Source organism: Scomber scombrus, chromosome 16 (assembly GCF_963691925.1).
Source record: "Scomber scombrus chromosome 16, fScoSco1.1, whole genome shotgun sequence".
Classification (NCBI taxonomy): Eukaryota; Metazoa; Chordata; class Actinopteri; order Scombriformes; family Scombridae; genus Scomber; species Scomber scombrus.
Window position 1 is genome coordinate 7,189,293 of NC_084985.1, and position 16,823 is coordinate 7,206,115.

General features: G+C 43.5%; 1 protein-coding gene across 2 annotated transcripts in view; it reads left to right on the forward strand.

Annotated features, from left to right (window-relative positions):
• Positions 1 to 4,655: 4,655 nt before the first annotated feature.
• Positions 4,656 to 16,823, forward strand: part of rbms3 (RNA binding motif, single stranded interacting protein) — a 196,203-nt gene continuing 184,035 nt past the window's right edge. For both annotated transcript variants that reach the window (XM_062435758.1, XM_062435759.1), the window contains exon 1: positions 4,656 to 5,339. In XM_062435758.1, the coding sequence (XP_062291742.1) occupies positions 5,265 to 5,339 (75 nt within the window). In that variant the 5' untranslated portion in view covers positions 4,656 to 5,264. The remainder of the gene's footprint in view (positions 5,340 to 16,823) is intronic.

Consider the following 16,823-nt stretch of genomic DNA (forward strand, 5'->3'; position numbering starts at 1 on the left):
ACCAACCCCCCTCCCCCCATTATTCCAGCCTTCCTCTTCTCCCACCACCCCTCCCATGCTGCTATGCCAGCCTTCCCTCAAATACCACGCATCTGGTCGTTTCTGGGAAACACCCAAGACGGGACGTGTGGTCCGGCGAACCACAACAAACAAAGCCTCTTGGTTTCCGCAGCGGCTTGAAGAAGGCCAGTAGTCACTCGGGTAGGGGTCAGGCATTAGGGCGAGATGGTGGACTTTCTAGGAATTGTTTTGGATAAGAACATTGTGCAGTTCTGTATTGTTTAGAATGAGACTAATGTCTCTCCATTACAGCTTTAATGTTGTTTTTGCATTTAAACCATGTCCTAATGCCTCTTCTCTCATTCAGTCTCCCTTTTCAAAAGAGATTGAGAGCATTAGCTTAATAACTAGTGTTGATAGAGCAGTCGATGAACAAAAGAGTAGCTCTATCAGTGCCTCTTCAGGCACTAATATCTTTGTGGATGTTAATATAATTTAAATATCTTACAAAAAAAGCTTAATTTTACTGCTGTGCAAACTCACTATGCAAGAATTTGAGTGATCTGGTTAAATAATGAGCCTTAACACTCTCTTGAGTTGCTCTCATTCTGACCAGAGACCACACTGTGATCATGCTGATGTTTTCTATTAGTAGACCTGCCTGATTCTTTAGATAGGAATTGTATCCACTTAACACCTTCGGGGGCATGATACACCCTCAGCTGTCTTCCAGTTTCGCTATTTTAAAGTCTTGTGAATGACTCACTCATGCTCTCAGTTTAGAAGGTGAATCAACAAGCATCAGACTTTAGAACTGTGGAGCAGATGGGTTTTTTCTTATGAACATTTCTGACAAACCGGACTGCAAAAGTATACTTTCAGAGAGCAGAGAGGCACAGTTTTAGCTTCATCGTGACAAATCAACCTGTAAATAAGAGGAGTTCTCACTCACTGTGAAGTACACTAAATGCACTTTGAAAAAGTCCTGCACTTACTGAGCTGTTTCGGGCAGCAAGCTCTACTATATTGTAGAAAGTAGTGTGAAACAAATAAAAGTCAGTCATCTTTAATGCCTCTCTGGTCTAGTCCTTTAAAGATGTGTACTTTTTAAAGGCAACATTTGAAAAATCTGTAGATTTTGCATGTCCTCTGCTCCAAATTACAGCACTGGTGAGACGACATTCAATGAATTGGTGTTACATCGGTATTGATAATACAAGAAGAGAGAGAAACTCACTTCACGTTTCCCTCTTTCCATGAAATAGTTGTCTGCTTATCACCTCTCTGTGACGTCAGATGCTGCTGATTCAGACCAGACCACACCACCACCGGGGAAAAACACAAACATCCACAGTCTTCAGTTTTCCTCTGGTTCCACGGAACAAGACTGTACCAATGTTTATTTACATTCAGTGTGCATTACTCCTCTTGAGTCACTTAACATGAAATTAACTTTATAAACTAACCTTTGCCAATTTGTGGGTAAAGACTGAATGTTCACGTCAGCCAGCTCTCAAGGTAGTTTCCAATGTTGTCTGTTGGGCCACAGGTCAAGTTCTTTAGTTTCAAGAGTCAAGTCTCGATACCCTGCTCTTAATTCTTAATGGCTCAACCAATGAATATTAATGGTTCAGCTGACCAGTGTCTGTGTAATGGTACTCTCCCAGGTTTCCATTCTGTGTCGACTAATTTGAATAAAAAATGTAGTTAGTTTGCAGTCAGTAGAAGCAAATATTCCATAATTAGGGCTCAATATTTAGGATTCATTTTACAAAAAAATTAGTTTTTGAGTAAAATCTAACTTGAAAAATAAATAATGAAAAAACTTAGGTGATAATCTGATAATAATTAGAACAAACACAGTTTTTTTAATTACGTTGATCTGACTTGATGGTGCATAATCAGCACCTCAATTCTATTTTCTCACCAGTTTTGTTCTTTCAGAGCTGGAAGCACTGCACCTTTTAGATACGTGGACGAAAATGGGTGAAAATCACCTTAAACTGACCAACTCTTCTGACCTCTTACAGCAAAAGCCTTAAAAACAAAAAATGATGAGGCTTATCTATGAAATACAGAGATGACGCTCCATGTTTGATCAGTGGACAGACACCGGTATAAAGACATATGAATCGTTTCTGCCTCATGTTCTGTCTCCTACTGTGTCTTATCTTATTTTCTCTCCATATCTCTTTTATTTACTCTCTCCATTGGCCATTGTCCATCTTACTGTCTTTGTTCTCTACTTTCTGCCTTTCCCCAGATGCTGAGAGTTTATGTGTCTAGTTGATCCAGAGGCTGTTAATCTGGTAATCCACAATCGATATCAGCCTCATCTCTTTCCTACAGATAAAAGTGGCCTATCTGATAATTACATTTTCCTCTCCATGTCTGTGAAAGACTGGCCTTTCCCTCTGTGCTTTGTTTTGGTCCTTGGGATTCTTCTGCTGGTATTGATTCGGTCTGTCCACATGCACTGGACCCGTTCAGATGCATAAATCTTCTAAAAGGAATATGGCATTTACACCACACTATGTGTATAGATTTTGAAAACAAAGTCTTATACTTGAGTGTGCATTGGACATTTTTTGAAATTTCTCCCAAGAATATAATGCAACATAAATAATTATGAATATACTGTGAAGTGAAGCACGTATGTTTGGCTTCCTTACCTTGAGTGTTGCACTCGAAATATGTAATTAGACTGATAGCGTCTATTATTGTTTGAGAGGGAGACATCATCCTCTTGAGTTTGTATGTAATGCTCCCAACTGTAACACATACAAAACAAAACCAAGCTCATCCAAGTCGGGGTTCTATTTTCAGATGTGGAAATTGTCAAAATGTAATTGTTTTCAGTCCAGATATTTCATGCTGTAGTTTTTGGCTGCACAGTTTCCTGCAGGACTCTGCTAACTGAGTGAAAAATGAGGCTCTTGAACTTGTGGCCTCAGAGTCACCAAGAACGGCAAAAGGACTTTAGGTCAGTTCTTATCCATCTGTGTGTGTGTGTGTGTGTGTGTGTGTGTGTTTGTGTGTGTGTGTGTGTGTGTGTGTGTGTGTGTGTGTGTGTGTGTGTGTGTGTGTGTGTGTGTGTGTGTGTGTGTGTGTGTGTGTGTGTGTGTGTGTGTGTGTGTGTGTGTGTGTGTGTGAAACAAAATATGAGAAGGGTTTCTTGTTTGTAGCAGTATGCGTATGGCTTTGGTTACTTGTAATCAGGCAGCTCAGTGTCTGAGCTTTCTTACAATGTTTTTTGGCATAGTCATGGTAAATCAAAAATGATTAATCCTACCATTGTTAACTTTTGATGTTACACAGGAAGCGGTGCTCCCTTAACTCTCAGCCAGTACCTGGGAGATTGTTGCGCACTGTACCTTTTTATATCTACTGTTCTCGACCTTGCAGTAATAAAGATCTTCACTAATTTCACATTGAAACTTTATTATGATCTAATGTTTGATTTAAAATGAATAAAATATATCTGTTTATAGCTGTCAAAAAGTGCAGTGTGCACTCTTGAGTTTCACTAATAAGGAATAAATGGGCTTTTGCAGGAAAATAATGGTATAAAAATGGATCCGTTTTTGCTTGTATGTGTTGAATCTGATGTAATCTTTGTGATTGATTAAAATACTTATGTACAAAAAGAATGTACAAGATCAAAATATACATACCTAGAGGCTCTAAAAAGTTGCATAGTTTATCCAACATCAGTGATTATGAGGTTAGATCAGCCTAGTTTGTTAAGAGACAGTGTTTGTTCCAGGCGGTAGCTCCATGTGCAGCCAGTAGGGGGAATCGACTGCTCGCGCTGTCGCCATCCCCCTCTCTTCTCCACTCCTCTCCTCCTCTTCCCTGCCTTCTTCCAGGTTGTAGAAACACTGCAGCCCGCTGGTCTGTGTCTGGATCCCTCTCACACAGAGCTGCTCAAGACCCTCCTACCGGCTGGGCTGGGGAAGGAGGAGGCAGTCTGTTCTGCTCGCAGCCTCGGACGAGCCCCCTTTACCGCCCTGTCAGTGTAGAGGAGAAGTAGAGAGAGAGAGAGAGGGTGAGAGACTGAGTGATAGAGAAAGCGCACGCGAGAGAGAGAGAGAGAGAGAGAGAGAGAGAGAGAGAGAGAGAAAGAGAGAGAGGAACTGTGTGACAGAGGGAAAGAGAAAGAGGCAGGCTGCTTAGAGGAGTGAGAGAGCCAAGGAAGAAATAAGGAACACATTTTACAAGAGCAGGAAGAGGGAGGATCACAGACGAGGGACTCTTTCTCTACTGGGCACCTGGGACACAGTCACTGTGTTTTTTTTCACTCATCTTCTCCAGTGGATTGACTAACCAACCGGTGGATTTTTATATACGCTTGTGCCACATCCTTTAGAAACTGGAATCATTTCTCTGTGTTATCTGCTCTCTTGCTGGCTCGACCGGTACAAACTGAGATTGCCTTTTCTGTCTGCTCTGCTTTAGTGTTGTGATTCTGCTCCGTGCACAAAGTGCATCTGTCGGTAACCGGTGCTGAGGATATCTCCCTTCTGTCAAACAGGACAGCACACAGCCACCGTCGGATCAGACTACAGAGAGGAGAGAGAGTGTGTGTATGTTAGAGAGGGAAAGAGAGCGAGAGAGAGAGAGAGAGAGAGAGAGAGTGAGGGGAAGAGAGACAGAGTCAGAATCACAGTGTGTTTGAGCGAGAGGCAGATTAAAGCCCAGGCGAAAGACTGGAGTGAAACAGCTTAAATAGAGAAGTGAACCTATACGTCCTCTCCCGTTTTCCTTGCCATCCCTTTCCTCCTCCTCTCCTCCTCCTCTTCCTCTCCCATTTTCCAACATTCACAGGACTGCCAGAGCTACTGCCACCTGCACCTCCTTACGTCTTCTCTTTCCTCTTCATCCTCTACCTCACCCTTATCACGCGTTACTATCCGATACCAGCCGCTGACGGACACTCTGCTCCTGGTTCAAGCACTTGTGGAAATATTTCCATTGATCCAGCAGTGAGAGACTGAGTGAGCATCTGGCTGATACTGAGGCTCCGGACCAGTGAGGCACCCTACGTCAGGAGCTTTCCCGTCAGAGACAGATCTTCTTCCCAGCCGCTGTCCGGCACGAAGACCCTGCCTTCTCCCTGGAGGACTGGCTAGCGACACAGTGATACGGACAGCAAAGAAAGGATTCGCATTGCTCCTCTGCTGCCTCTATCCCATTGCTAGCTACTTGGCAGCTCCCGCCCCCGTGTCACCATTCCCTGCCTCAGTGCTAAGGATTCCAGCTACATGGGCAAGCGATTGGAGCAGCAGCCAATGTACCCTCAGTACACCTACTACTACCCCCACTATCTCCAGACCAAGGTACGCTGCTCTTCTGCTCTTCTTGCATTCCTCAAACCTACTCATCTACTCCTACACTTCTGCCCTTTCTCCCTCCCTCCCACCCTCTCTCACCCCCCACCAACCCTACCTCCCTCCCTCCTCCACCTCCTCTCTTCCACCGCCCTCCCCTCATCCCCCTCTCATCCCTGAGTAGAGATGGGATTTGATGGATAGCTGGCCTTGGCTGTGATGGTTTCAGATGGCAGGTACCTCGTTGGAGTTTGGATGTCTGTATCAGTGTGTGTGTGTGTGTGTGTGTGTGTGTGTGTCTGTTTGTGTGTGTGTGTGCACTTGTGTGTGCATATGTGTCTCAGCTTGAAGGATCAGGGATCAAGGCTGGAGGGTTTGGGCCACTGTTAGTACAGCCTGGTAGACCGTTACTGGGAGCTGTCCAGTAACCTCCATCTATCTCTCTTGCAAACTGATGAACTCCTCAGATACCATCCTTACAATGTGTAACATGTTGTATTGCATGCATGATATATACTAAGGTTTTTGTCAATTAAAGTAACTGACAGAGAGCTCTTGTGCTGTCATATAATTAAACAAATGAGAGAATTAGGATCCAAATTTAATTTACTAATGAAGCATTTGAATTGAGTTGAATGTAGGCCATTGTTTAAAAGCTTCAATGCCACTTTTATAATAGAGGCAAATAAAACTTTCAATTACAAAGTTGCTCATTTAATAAAAAGCGCCTTACTTTACTGCTTTACAAAGAGGGTACAAACAGGTTATGAACCCTTTTTTTTTCTATGCTGATGATCAGTATGGTTCTGACAGAGAGCAGGCATGAGGAAGGCTGCCTATGTTTGCTTTAGCTGTAGTATGCATCAGTGCCTCTGGGATGGAAGCCCAGGCCTGGGCCCCGATGGCTGCCAGGACACTGGCTGGGCACACTACCCAGACATCATCAAGAGATTAAAATGGGAGCCTTTTGGGGATTACTCTATTTGTTTTTCTACCCGCATGCGTAACACTAATTTCTGTCCATTTTTGTGATGGTGTGATGTACGGCCATTGCTGAACAACACAATGAAGATGCGCAGTTAACGTTTGTACGACAGGCAAGTGTAAGTTGGTTACCTGAGTGCATTTAAAACAAATATTGCATAAACAAATTTGTATTATTCATATCGAGGAATTACAGCAGAAAGAAAACTCAAGCAATTAATGCATCAATATAATCACAATAAGGCAAAATATCATAATTTTATTCGTCCTTTCCATGTGAAGCTCGATTGTTGGCCAGAACGCTTCCAGCAGGGAGGACCTGCCTGCAGCCCCACCTGGCAGTCCGCTAGCTCCCCCCCTGATTTATAGTTTAATACATTTGTGCTGCTGCCATATGGCTTCCCTCTTCCTCCCACCCCCCTCCCTTGCTCCTTCCATCATCCCCCTCTTCCTCCCTCCCCCTTCTCATATCTCAGAGTTGCTCATCTCAGGGGCCTCTCAATCAGGGCATGCCCCTCCATTCTCCCCTCCCTCCCTCCCTTCCACTTTTCTTTTCCCCTCTTCCTCCCTCCTCTCGCTTTCTGCCTCTCCGCTCTGCTGCAACAGGGCCCCATGCCTCCTTCGCCTATGCTGCAGTTCACTCCCAAGGTCAGCGCAGATCCGATCTTGCCACCGTCAGCGATTGATGTATCCTTGAGCAAGCCACTAGGGTCCTGTGTCATGCAAACGAGACCAACGGTGGGGGGCGGGGGGCTGAGAAGAGCGTACACTTCCGTTTATAAATCAGTGGCCAACATTCATATCCATTTTCATTGTTAGTTGGCGTAGCCAGTGGCCTCATAGGTTGATATGATACACAGACAGGGTCAGTAGGAGAAAGGGAGGCGGGGAGAAAGGCCAGAGTGTTGGGCAATGTGGCCGAGAGAACTGTGGAGAGCTATCTCACGCTCTCTTTAATGATCATTGATAGCTCGATTACAGAGAGGGGAGAAGGGCCTTGGCTGGCAGGTTCACTCCACAATCGACAAAATCACATGGCAGTCACTTGGGCCTTGAGTGCGTACACACACATTCACTGCAAATGCCTTTTTTGCACTCATACACTCCCTAGATTTTAGGCATCAGCCTGGAATCACACAGGTCTTTCTATTAATCTTCATTGCTGCATTCTCAAGGTATGGCCTCATTCTCCCAAGAGATGTGGGTAGGGGGCATAAATATCTTATGGAGGGGGAGGGGGGCGTAACTCATACCAAAGTGTTGCCATTCTCCCCCTCTCGCTTCCATTTTACGACACATATTTGAGATTCTATGCATAGAAAATTTATAGAACATCTGTGCTTGGTTAGAACAGAAGACTTTATAGTAAAGAAAGGAACTAAACATCATCTTAATGGCGTGGCAGAACATACTTCTGAATTTGGAGTCCCTTTATTCCCCCTTTATGTGTGCATTATATTCTAATTTAATGGAGTTCTCTGATGCTGTCCAGCATGTGCTAGTCAGCCTAGATTAGAATGTGAAAGTCAGAGAATGAGATGAAACAATAACATTTGGCTTTCTATTGATTAGTGCAGTGGGGCGTAGCATGTGCTTCTCTTTAGCTGAATTATTGATTCCTGAAAGAGGATTTGTGTGTGTGTCCACATGTGCACGTCTGTGTGTGCGCGTGTGGCTTTTATACGAGGTTATAGCTGGGGGGAGCTGGCAGGATGCTGCTTTGATGAGAGGATCCTTTAAAGGCCCTATTTCTGTCTATTCCCCAGCTGATCAGTCCATGGACTCATTTGCTAAAATTTGGCCTTTTTTCCACTCGTGTCTTTCCTTGTGAGTTTGATGTTTAGCATTGTTCGCAGCTTGCTGTGCATCCAACTTTAATGAAGGGTAATAGATGTGCATCATGAATTAGAAAATGACTGTAAAGTGCTTCACGCCAGCCCTGGCCCCTCCTCTCGCCCACGAGAACAATTACAGCACACAGATCAATTATTGTTATTTCATGATAGTGTTTAGGGAAGAATATGAATTTCAACCAAATGCGTGCACTAAGTGCCTGTTAGTCTTAGTGTGTGATGTATCTCATTTTATCTCAATGACAGACATTTTCAGTATTCTTTGTGTTTCATTATTGCGCAAACAACTCTCAAAGGTACTGATAATTTCCCCTTGAATACCTACTGTAAATTCTAGCTATATTGCGTATATTTACTTGGCTTTACTGTTGCTGTTACAGTATGCACAGAGGGTACTTGATACTGTTATATCACTGATAGGCTAGGTCATTACATGCCTAATGTCAGCAATCTCACACACAAAGGCAAACAGCACTCAGTTACACAAGGGTGCACAACAAAAATATATGCACACACACCCGTGTGTTGTGGCAGTGCTCTGGGAGCGGACAGGAGTCAGACAAGTACATACAGAACCTGAGAAGCCGAGAGGGATAGATTTAGGTAGATTTAGCAGCAGCTAATGTCCCTGGCCTTAAGTAAACACCAGTCAAAGAAGCCCTTTGAGAGGATCTGTGCCTGTATCTGCCCTGGCCATAGGCACCATTTATAGTCAGACATTATACTGTTTAATTCTTTATAAATTGAGGAGGCGATGGAGTGAAGGACTATATGCGTGTGAGACAGAAAGAGAGAGCGGGGCGGTGGACATTATAGAGAGTGAGGGAGGGGCTACTTAAAAGCAAGGAAAAGGGTTTGGTTACATTACACGGGGTGATCCATTGTGCTACAGAAATAACAACAGAGCCATCTAAATCCTACTTTAATGCCTCGATAGAGGGGAAAGAGAAACACAGATACAACAAGGAAAAGACAGATATACATAGACATGGAGAGCAAGAAAAATCAAAGGCAGAGTAAAAGGACCCGTTTCCAAAGTCTTTCATTAAATCAGTTATCAGTGGTGTAAAACTCAGCTAGCAGCTTAGTCCCCTCTGTCTCCACTGATGTGGATCTGCTTTAAAGAGTTTATCAAGGGCTTTTAGGGCCGGAAAATACACTTCTTATATTACATTCACTAAAGCCCAGCCCTATTTTGAGTCCAGGACGATATGTTCTTATTAGTGCTAAGACAGGGGTAGTATAACTCATTTTCCCAGCTTGTAATTCATGATGCGTACCTCACGACTGACTACCCGTAACAAAATACACTCCCAGTCTCGCTGTAAATCTTAACCCATCGTGCGTCCTCTCTTAGCTAGTTGAGATTGGCAGGCTTTTTAGCAGGAGCTCTATCTTGCTTTCTTTTTCATTTTTATGTTTTCTTAATCATTTAGAAGACGTGGTCAAACCATGAAAGGAGGCTGTTTGATCATGAATCAACAATATGTCTGGTTTTTATCTGCCTGTGCCTACGCCTTTATCCTGTTGTACAATCACTCTATGTGTAACTGTCAGCCAATTGGGCAGTCAACTCCATTTGCTTGCTATGACCTGTGTGTACATGCACAAACATGCACGAACACACAGGCACCCACTACAGTAGGGGTACTCTTAACCCTTCTCATCTATCAACTGACATCCCAGCCCTATCTGCACACCCATACATTAAGGTTGCCTGTGCATTACTGCTTCCCGTGGCCTCTAATAAGCCGCAGAGCAGGGTGCTGAGACCTGGCGCTCTGCACGCAGCCGTCCACATCTCATTATGGCTGCTATACCAGAGTGCTCTCTCAACATTGATATCCATTTTGTTAGAAGAGCAAAGGAGAGACAGCGCATAACAGAGAGAAAACTAGATAGCAGACTCATTTCAAATTTCTATAGGCTGTGTCTGGACAAATGTGAGAAGGAATCTATTCCCTATTATGCACAAGAGGTTATAAATGTAGCAGCAGTCTAATGCGTGTGCTGTTATTGCCCAGCAGGGTTTATAAACACAGATGGTGTATGAGTATGTGTGTGCAAGTGAATGCAAGAGAAGTCTACCAATAAGTTTGGACAATATAAAGTTAGAAGTTGTGAAAATATGTGTGTGTGTGTGTGTGAGACTGCGTGCTTGGTAAGTTATCTAGTGATTAGATTGAAGGTCTCAAAATCAGGTAATATTTTTCTTCTCTTCAACCGGCTTGTGTTGTATTGAAGTGTCCTTGAGCAAGACACAGAACAAAGTACCTGCTCACTCACCGGAGGTCGCTGTGAAAAAGAGCATCTGAGATAAATGGCTGAAATATAAAATGATGTGCTCGGTGGTGGAGTTCTTGCCCCAGGGACTCTTGTCTCTGAACTCTCCTTCCCTGACCATCTGGAGATAACAGGCGACTCGAGTCTGTGCTGCAAGAGGGAGGAACACCTACCTGTGTGGTGAAATGGGGCATATGGGGAGGTTGGTGGTGGAGTGAGTCGGACGAGTTTCCTTCAACCGGAAAACCCGGGTTAAGACTCTGAATCCCCACCAGCTTCCAAAGGTACCGCTGTGAAGAGAGGCACACACACACACACACACACACACACACACAAGAAGAAACCTTACTGGGATCGTTCTTGTATCAAAAAATTGTTGATTTGAACTCATATCCACAGGTGGTCCGTAGTGTCTGCATATTTGGCATAGTTTTAGTTAACCAAAATTCAAACATGTATTAGACAGATAGATTTTGGCCCAGGATGTGGCGCATTTCCTTATGAGTAACTGAAATGAAACACACACAAGAGGCATGCAGGGACAACATCAAGCGAGACAGCGAGAGACAGGAAAGATTTTGCTTCAGATTTAGCGCCAGATGAAACAGACACATGATGTGCCCTTCAAACCCACCAACGCGGCAGGACTCTACAAATACACCTGCTTTTTTTCATCTTTCTTGTTTTCACTAGCATTTCTTTCTCTAACATAGTTCTGTAACAGCCTGGAGCTGTCTACTCTGGCCCACTGTTTCACTCTTCTGTCTCGCTGGCAAAGACCTGGCCTGGCGTTTTCACGCTCTATTTTCTGTCTCCCCTTTTGCATCTGAGGACGGTGGGGTACAGTCTCAGAATTTTGTCTCTTTTCATCTTTTACTGTTTATGTACCCCCCCTCACTTTTGCTCACATCAGTCTTTCTTGCTCCTATTTTCGCCATGCCTCCCTTCATCTTTAAATTCTCTTTCATGTTGTCCCTCTTTGTAATTACTCTTTCACATCCTCCATCACTTTTTCGTCCCTTTTCTTCCATTTCCGGGAGCCCCTGCTGGCTGTTGGGCATGGTGTCCTGCCATCTGTGCAGGATGACTTGAGTGGTTGGAGACATCTTTAATGCATGCAGTCAATATTAACATACAGAAGACATATAGACTGCATGTGATATAATAAAAGTCAAAAACACCTACAGTGAAAACCTTCTAGCTACAATTTGCTATGTGCTATGTGGATAGTAGGGAGTATTGGCAAGAGTATCCTATAATTGTTAGGCCAATTATTTTGCAATATCATTTCCAATATTTTCCAAAAGAGAGGAATTTGAGTGATTATGCTTAACCAGAGATTATAACTTTGTTGACAAAGAGATAAGGGGATTATAAACTCCTGAAACTCCTTTTGGTTTCTGTTTCTGTTCAGTAGATACTCTGTCTGTATAAGACTGAATCATTACAGTGTGTTGTTTCATGTTTTGGGCTGGTCTGGATCTCTTTACTAGAATATAACTTTACTACACAGGGCAAACACTACCTTTGTTATATGAGCAACTTCTCTGGAGAGGTTGCATATTTGTTTCCATTCATAATGTCATTTGGTGATTGCAGTTTTCAATTTGCTTGCCTTTGATGTTTCACAGCATTTCTTTTTGACTCAACTGTGAGCTATTGTTTTTTGCCAAATTAAGAGTGACGCAGAATATTTACAAATTTGAACCGTGGAAGTGATGGATTAACTCAAAAACTCTTTTTTCTGGAAGACACATAGCTGAAATTCAGAAATAAGCAGGGCCTGTTTGCCCCATGTAAGAGGAAGATAGTGGAGAGCAAACAGGGAAGGAGAGGAGTTGGGTCAGGGTAGAAGAAGGAGCTGGTAGTGAAGGATGTCATGCTGCAAGTCACGTGCTGGAGAAGGGTGGGTGGGGGGAGAGGTAACTGCGCCTCGTGAGAGACAGGCAGGCAGTCAGGCAGAGAAGGGCTTTTGTTGTTTTAGTGTAACTGAAGCTTTCGGTGTCTGCTCCGTCTGCTGCCCTACCTTTGGCATGCCGGCTCACATGAAGAATGCTCAGGTTGCTGTTGTAGCGACAAAGGCAGTGGAAGAGGAAGGGTAGGAGGAGGTGGAGGTGGCAGCTCAGCTTGGTAGTGCTCACTGACTCAGACTCTGCCGGGGTAATTGCTCTTGCATTTTTAACGAGTGGCTGCTGCGTACACTTTGAGGAGCAGCCCACCAGAGGATCCCTGCCTGGCTCCTACTGCAGCAGAACTGCCTTCCTCACCTTCCTAACTGAGGGCATCTCCGGGAGGTGGAGGCCTGTTTCATGTGGTCATACCTAATCAGACGTAAATGTCTCTTCATTGTCATGAGTGATGTTATGAATTTAATATGAATCAAGCCAAATGAAGCCTGTCTGCGTGTGAAACGCTGCAAAGAGAGAATTCCCATCCTGATTCTCGTGGCACTCTCAGGAGGAAGGAGAGGCTGCACAGACAGTTTTGTCATTCTCATCTGGTGTCAACTTATTATTGGGTTGTAGTCCTAGCCTGTGGTTTACCCCATAACCAGACACATGTTATGGGGTACTGAGAATGCCTAATAGCGATGAGTTCATTATCAAAACAGTCTACTACGTAGGAGTCAGTGTCTATTCCTTGAAAATATTTTACTGAGAAATCCTGCAAAAGGATCAATTTTCTATATATTGTTCCCTATAAGTTTGATCTATTTTTCTCAGATTTCTTTTTCTTTTGGCACCAGAGAATCAACTACAATATGAAACTGGGCAAACCACCTGTATAGAGAAAAATGTAAAGATCGACAGTCTTTTTTTTTTTTCACCGCGGTCTTTTATTTACATCATAGCATTATAGTCTGACAAAGAAAATATTTTGCCCGTGTGCATTTCACTTTTAGGAATTTGCATTTAATTTCCATTATGACTGCACGAGTAGATGACCTGGTGTCTTCACCTAGATATGGAGACATGGAAACCGGAGGAGACCCTTGCCACAGACATGCAAATGGTAGTGTAGCCTTACCACCATGATTACTATGGGCAGCCGCGGTCATCCCCCCTCCTAAACACATATACCGACTGCCTTCAACATTTACTCTACACAGCTGCATTAGTAGTGGCAGGCTCAATGAAAATACCGTGTCACACATAGCTTGAAAAATGGCTCCGGAAAAAGCCAATTCTGCCATGAATGAGGATAAGCAAATAGGCATGAGGGCTTGAATAGCTGCCAGTCCTGTCAGATTCCCCCTCTCACCCAGCCACAATGAGCTCCTATACAAATAAGGATACGTGCACCAATTTAGCGCAGCAGATGAACCTTGCGAAGCCTTGTCGAGCAAGTGGGGGATTACCAAGAGCAAACAGGCCTTTCTCCTGGCTTTATTTGAGTTAAATGACTCAAGCCGCCCTCTTAGATTTTGCCTGAATGGTTTCTTTGGCAGACCCTTCCAGTGCTCCACCCGCTTCTGAGGCCACAACATGCGTGCATTAGTCAGTGTATGGAAAAACACTGAGCGGGACAGGTAGGCGGCATGAATTAGATTACAAGGACACTGATGCAGGGCGCAGGCAGAGCCAGCGCAGTCACAAACCAGGATTAATGGAAAGAAGAGGATGGGAGAAAGCCCTCGGCGTGATAGAGTCCAATTGGAGGAGAGATTATTATTCTTCACTAGTAATTAGTAGCACATAAACAGCCATTGGCAACAGAATTAAAAAGTGGCATTATGATATGTGGTCTCCATACAAGATGCCTGTTTTCTCCCTTTTCAATAGTTAATCATGTTGCCTCACAGACACCCCCGGTGCACACACAGAGAGGGTAAGGGTTCAGTTTGTAGCAGATGAATGCTTGAAAATGACAAACCTATTGGAGGGCTTGATGCAGAACACTAGTTTCCCCTTGTGCAATCTGCAAATGCCTGCACCTCTTTTGTCCCTTTCCCCTAAATTATTAAGGTCACCCACATTTGTGAGAGAAAGAATAGAACAAAAGTGTGTGTGAGAGAGAGAGTGCACAAAGGAACCAATGCTTTTATATGCATCTATGTAAGACCAGCCTTACTTTGTGTCTCTATTAAGATGTGCAGAAAATTACAGGGACACATTTTGAATAAATTCAAATGTTAGCGTTTGAGTACTTTTACAGTTGATGAATACTGATGTTTTCATCTTTCTGTATTTTTTTGTCCTTGGGCTCTTATGAAAATGTTAGAAAACAGTGGCTTTGAAAAAACAGTTAGTTACTAATTCCCTGTCTGCTTTCTCTTTCTCATTAGCTGTCTTGAGTACCCTGTGGAAGACTTGTATCCATTATTTATCTCTAGCCCCAAAAAACAACAGCTGCATGCTTGTGTAACCGCCATATGTTATGCTTTTCCAAACATATTGGGAGGAATCATGCTGTATAGGGAGCTTTATATCAACCCAAAGAGGTCTGTATCAAGCCCTGTGCAGAAATGCAGCATTTGAATTATTTCCTAAATGCTTAGTTTTTCAGGCTATCAATGGAAAATACAGTAGAAACTTCCCACAACACTGAGAACTTAAACTACATCGGGCAATTAACCACAGTGGGCCCTTGCCACGTATTGTCGGATGCTCCAGCACCACTGGAACTGTCAGAGGGAGGGAGGGTCACATTAGGATTCAGCCGATAAAGCAATAAACCCTTGTAGGAGCTGCAGTCGGCGCCATTCAGAGCAGATTCTGTGTCCTCAGCACTTTGGGCCTGCAATTAATCACTAAGCCGACATTACCCCGCCTTCCTGCGAACGTTGGATAAACACTCTGGCAACGGTGAGGCAACGTTTTCCGCCACAGTCCCGGTGTAATCGTTAAGATGACGCTCGCTCCCTCTCAGAAATGTTTAGGAACTCTGTGCCCCAGTTATGTAGACTTCCTGTAGAGCGCTGGATGATCTGCTGATCTGTTTAGTTATAGATAGCAGTTTAACAGCCACCCGGAGTTACAGCAGGCGGCCCTTGCTCTATCATTCCCCACTCAAGGGTTATGGAGGACACCTGGCTCCCGTGGCTGATGTGTAGCAGCATTAACTAGCGTGCTGCATCTGTTTAACCCATGTGTGTGTTTGGCATTGTACATTTCTCTGCCGGTGTGACTGTGTGGCAGTTGCCACAGTGATTCGTGTAATGGGAAGCCTCGGAGCCTGTTGAGGCTTTATTAAGAGGATGGCTGGCAGTGTGTGCTGTGTTGTTACCATAGTGATAGTTGCCAGTAGTGTGTGCTTACCCAGTCCATTGTTTGACAGCAGGTCAGGAAAGGTTACTGTAGGGTAACCACTGTGACCCTAAGGTGGGGCTCTAGTAGGTTGTTATTTTTGATTTGGTTCCAGATGTGAAATACCCAAATTCATTTAACTGTCTTATCTCCCACCCAGTTATTCATATCTTTTTTTTATTCTCATGTGTGGCAATGGAAGTAGGGGTGTAACAGCACATAAAATCCATGGTTTGGTATGTACCTCAGTGTTGGGGTCACAGTTCAGTACTTTTACAGTCCAACAACTGTTACAGGAACAGTGTAGTTGTGCTGCAAAGAAAAAAGAAAACAAGCTTTCTGTTACTTCCATGGTTTTATACTGATTTATAGTCTAACTGTATATAAAGTAGTTGAATCTAGCTCCACCTTGAACAGTAACATGCTGCTTACACTCTGATGCTTCAGAATCAATAATCTAATGATTTCATAAATAATAGAATATATAGAAATATGTAAAGCTATGTTAAAATAAGTCTTATTGGAGCTGGATATGGTATGGATGTCGATCTTTTGGGCTGTAGCAGGAGTTCCCAAATGGAGGTCTAGCCATTAACACTATATTACACTGTCTTCATCATTGGCTAGAGTCTACCCAGTTGTGTTGAGTTATGAGCTCTTTTAGGACTTCTTTGTGTTGGTTTATAGTATAGATAGGAGTGCTTACTACTATTTTCAACAACAAGAATTCAGTTTGATGGCAAAGGCAATTATAACTTTATTAAAGCCTTCATAGATTTTGAAACTGGTTGAGATTTTGAACCCTGGACTTTCATAACTTTTTGCGATTGCAGTTTAGTGTTACAAAGTAGGTTTTAACATTTATCTTTATTTTTAAACCAAAACACTCAACAAGTAAGAGTTTTCATCTTTAAATATCCATAACGCATTAAAACTCTTTATAAATACTCAAGGCACGTGAGAGATGGTTCACACACTTGTAAAACGCCAACATACACACTGACCCACATTATCATGTGCATACATAACAGCCCGAGAGGAAACATGAGTGAGCAGGACGTTTATCGTTGAGGAAGGAGGCAGGAGGGCTGTATATGAGGAAGGGAGGGAGCCCTGTTGAGTGCACT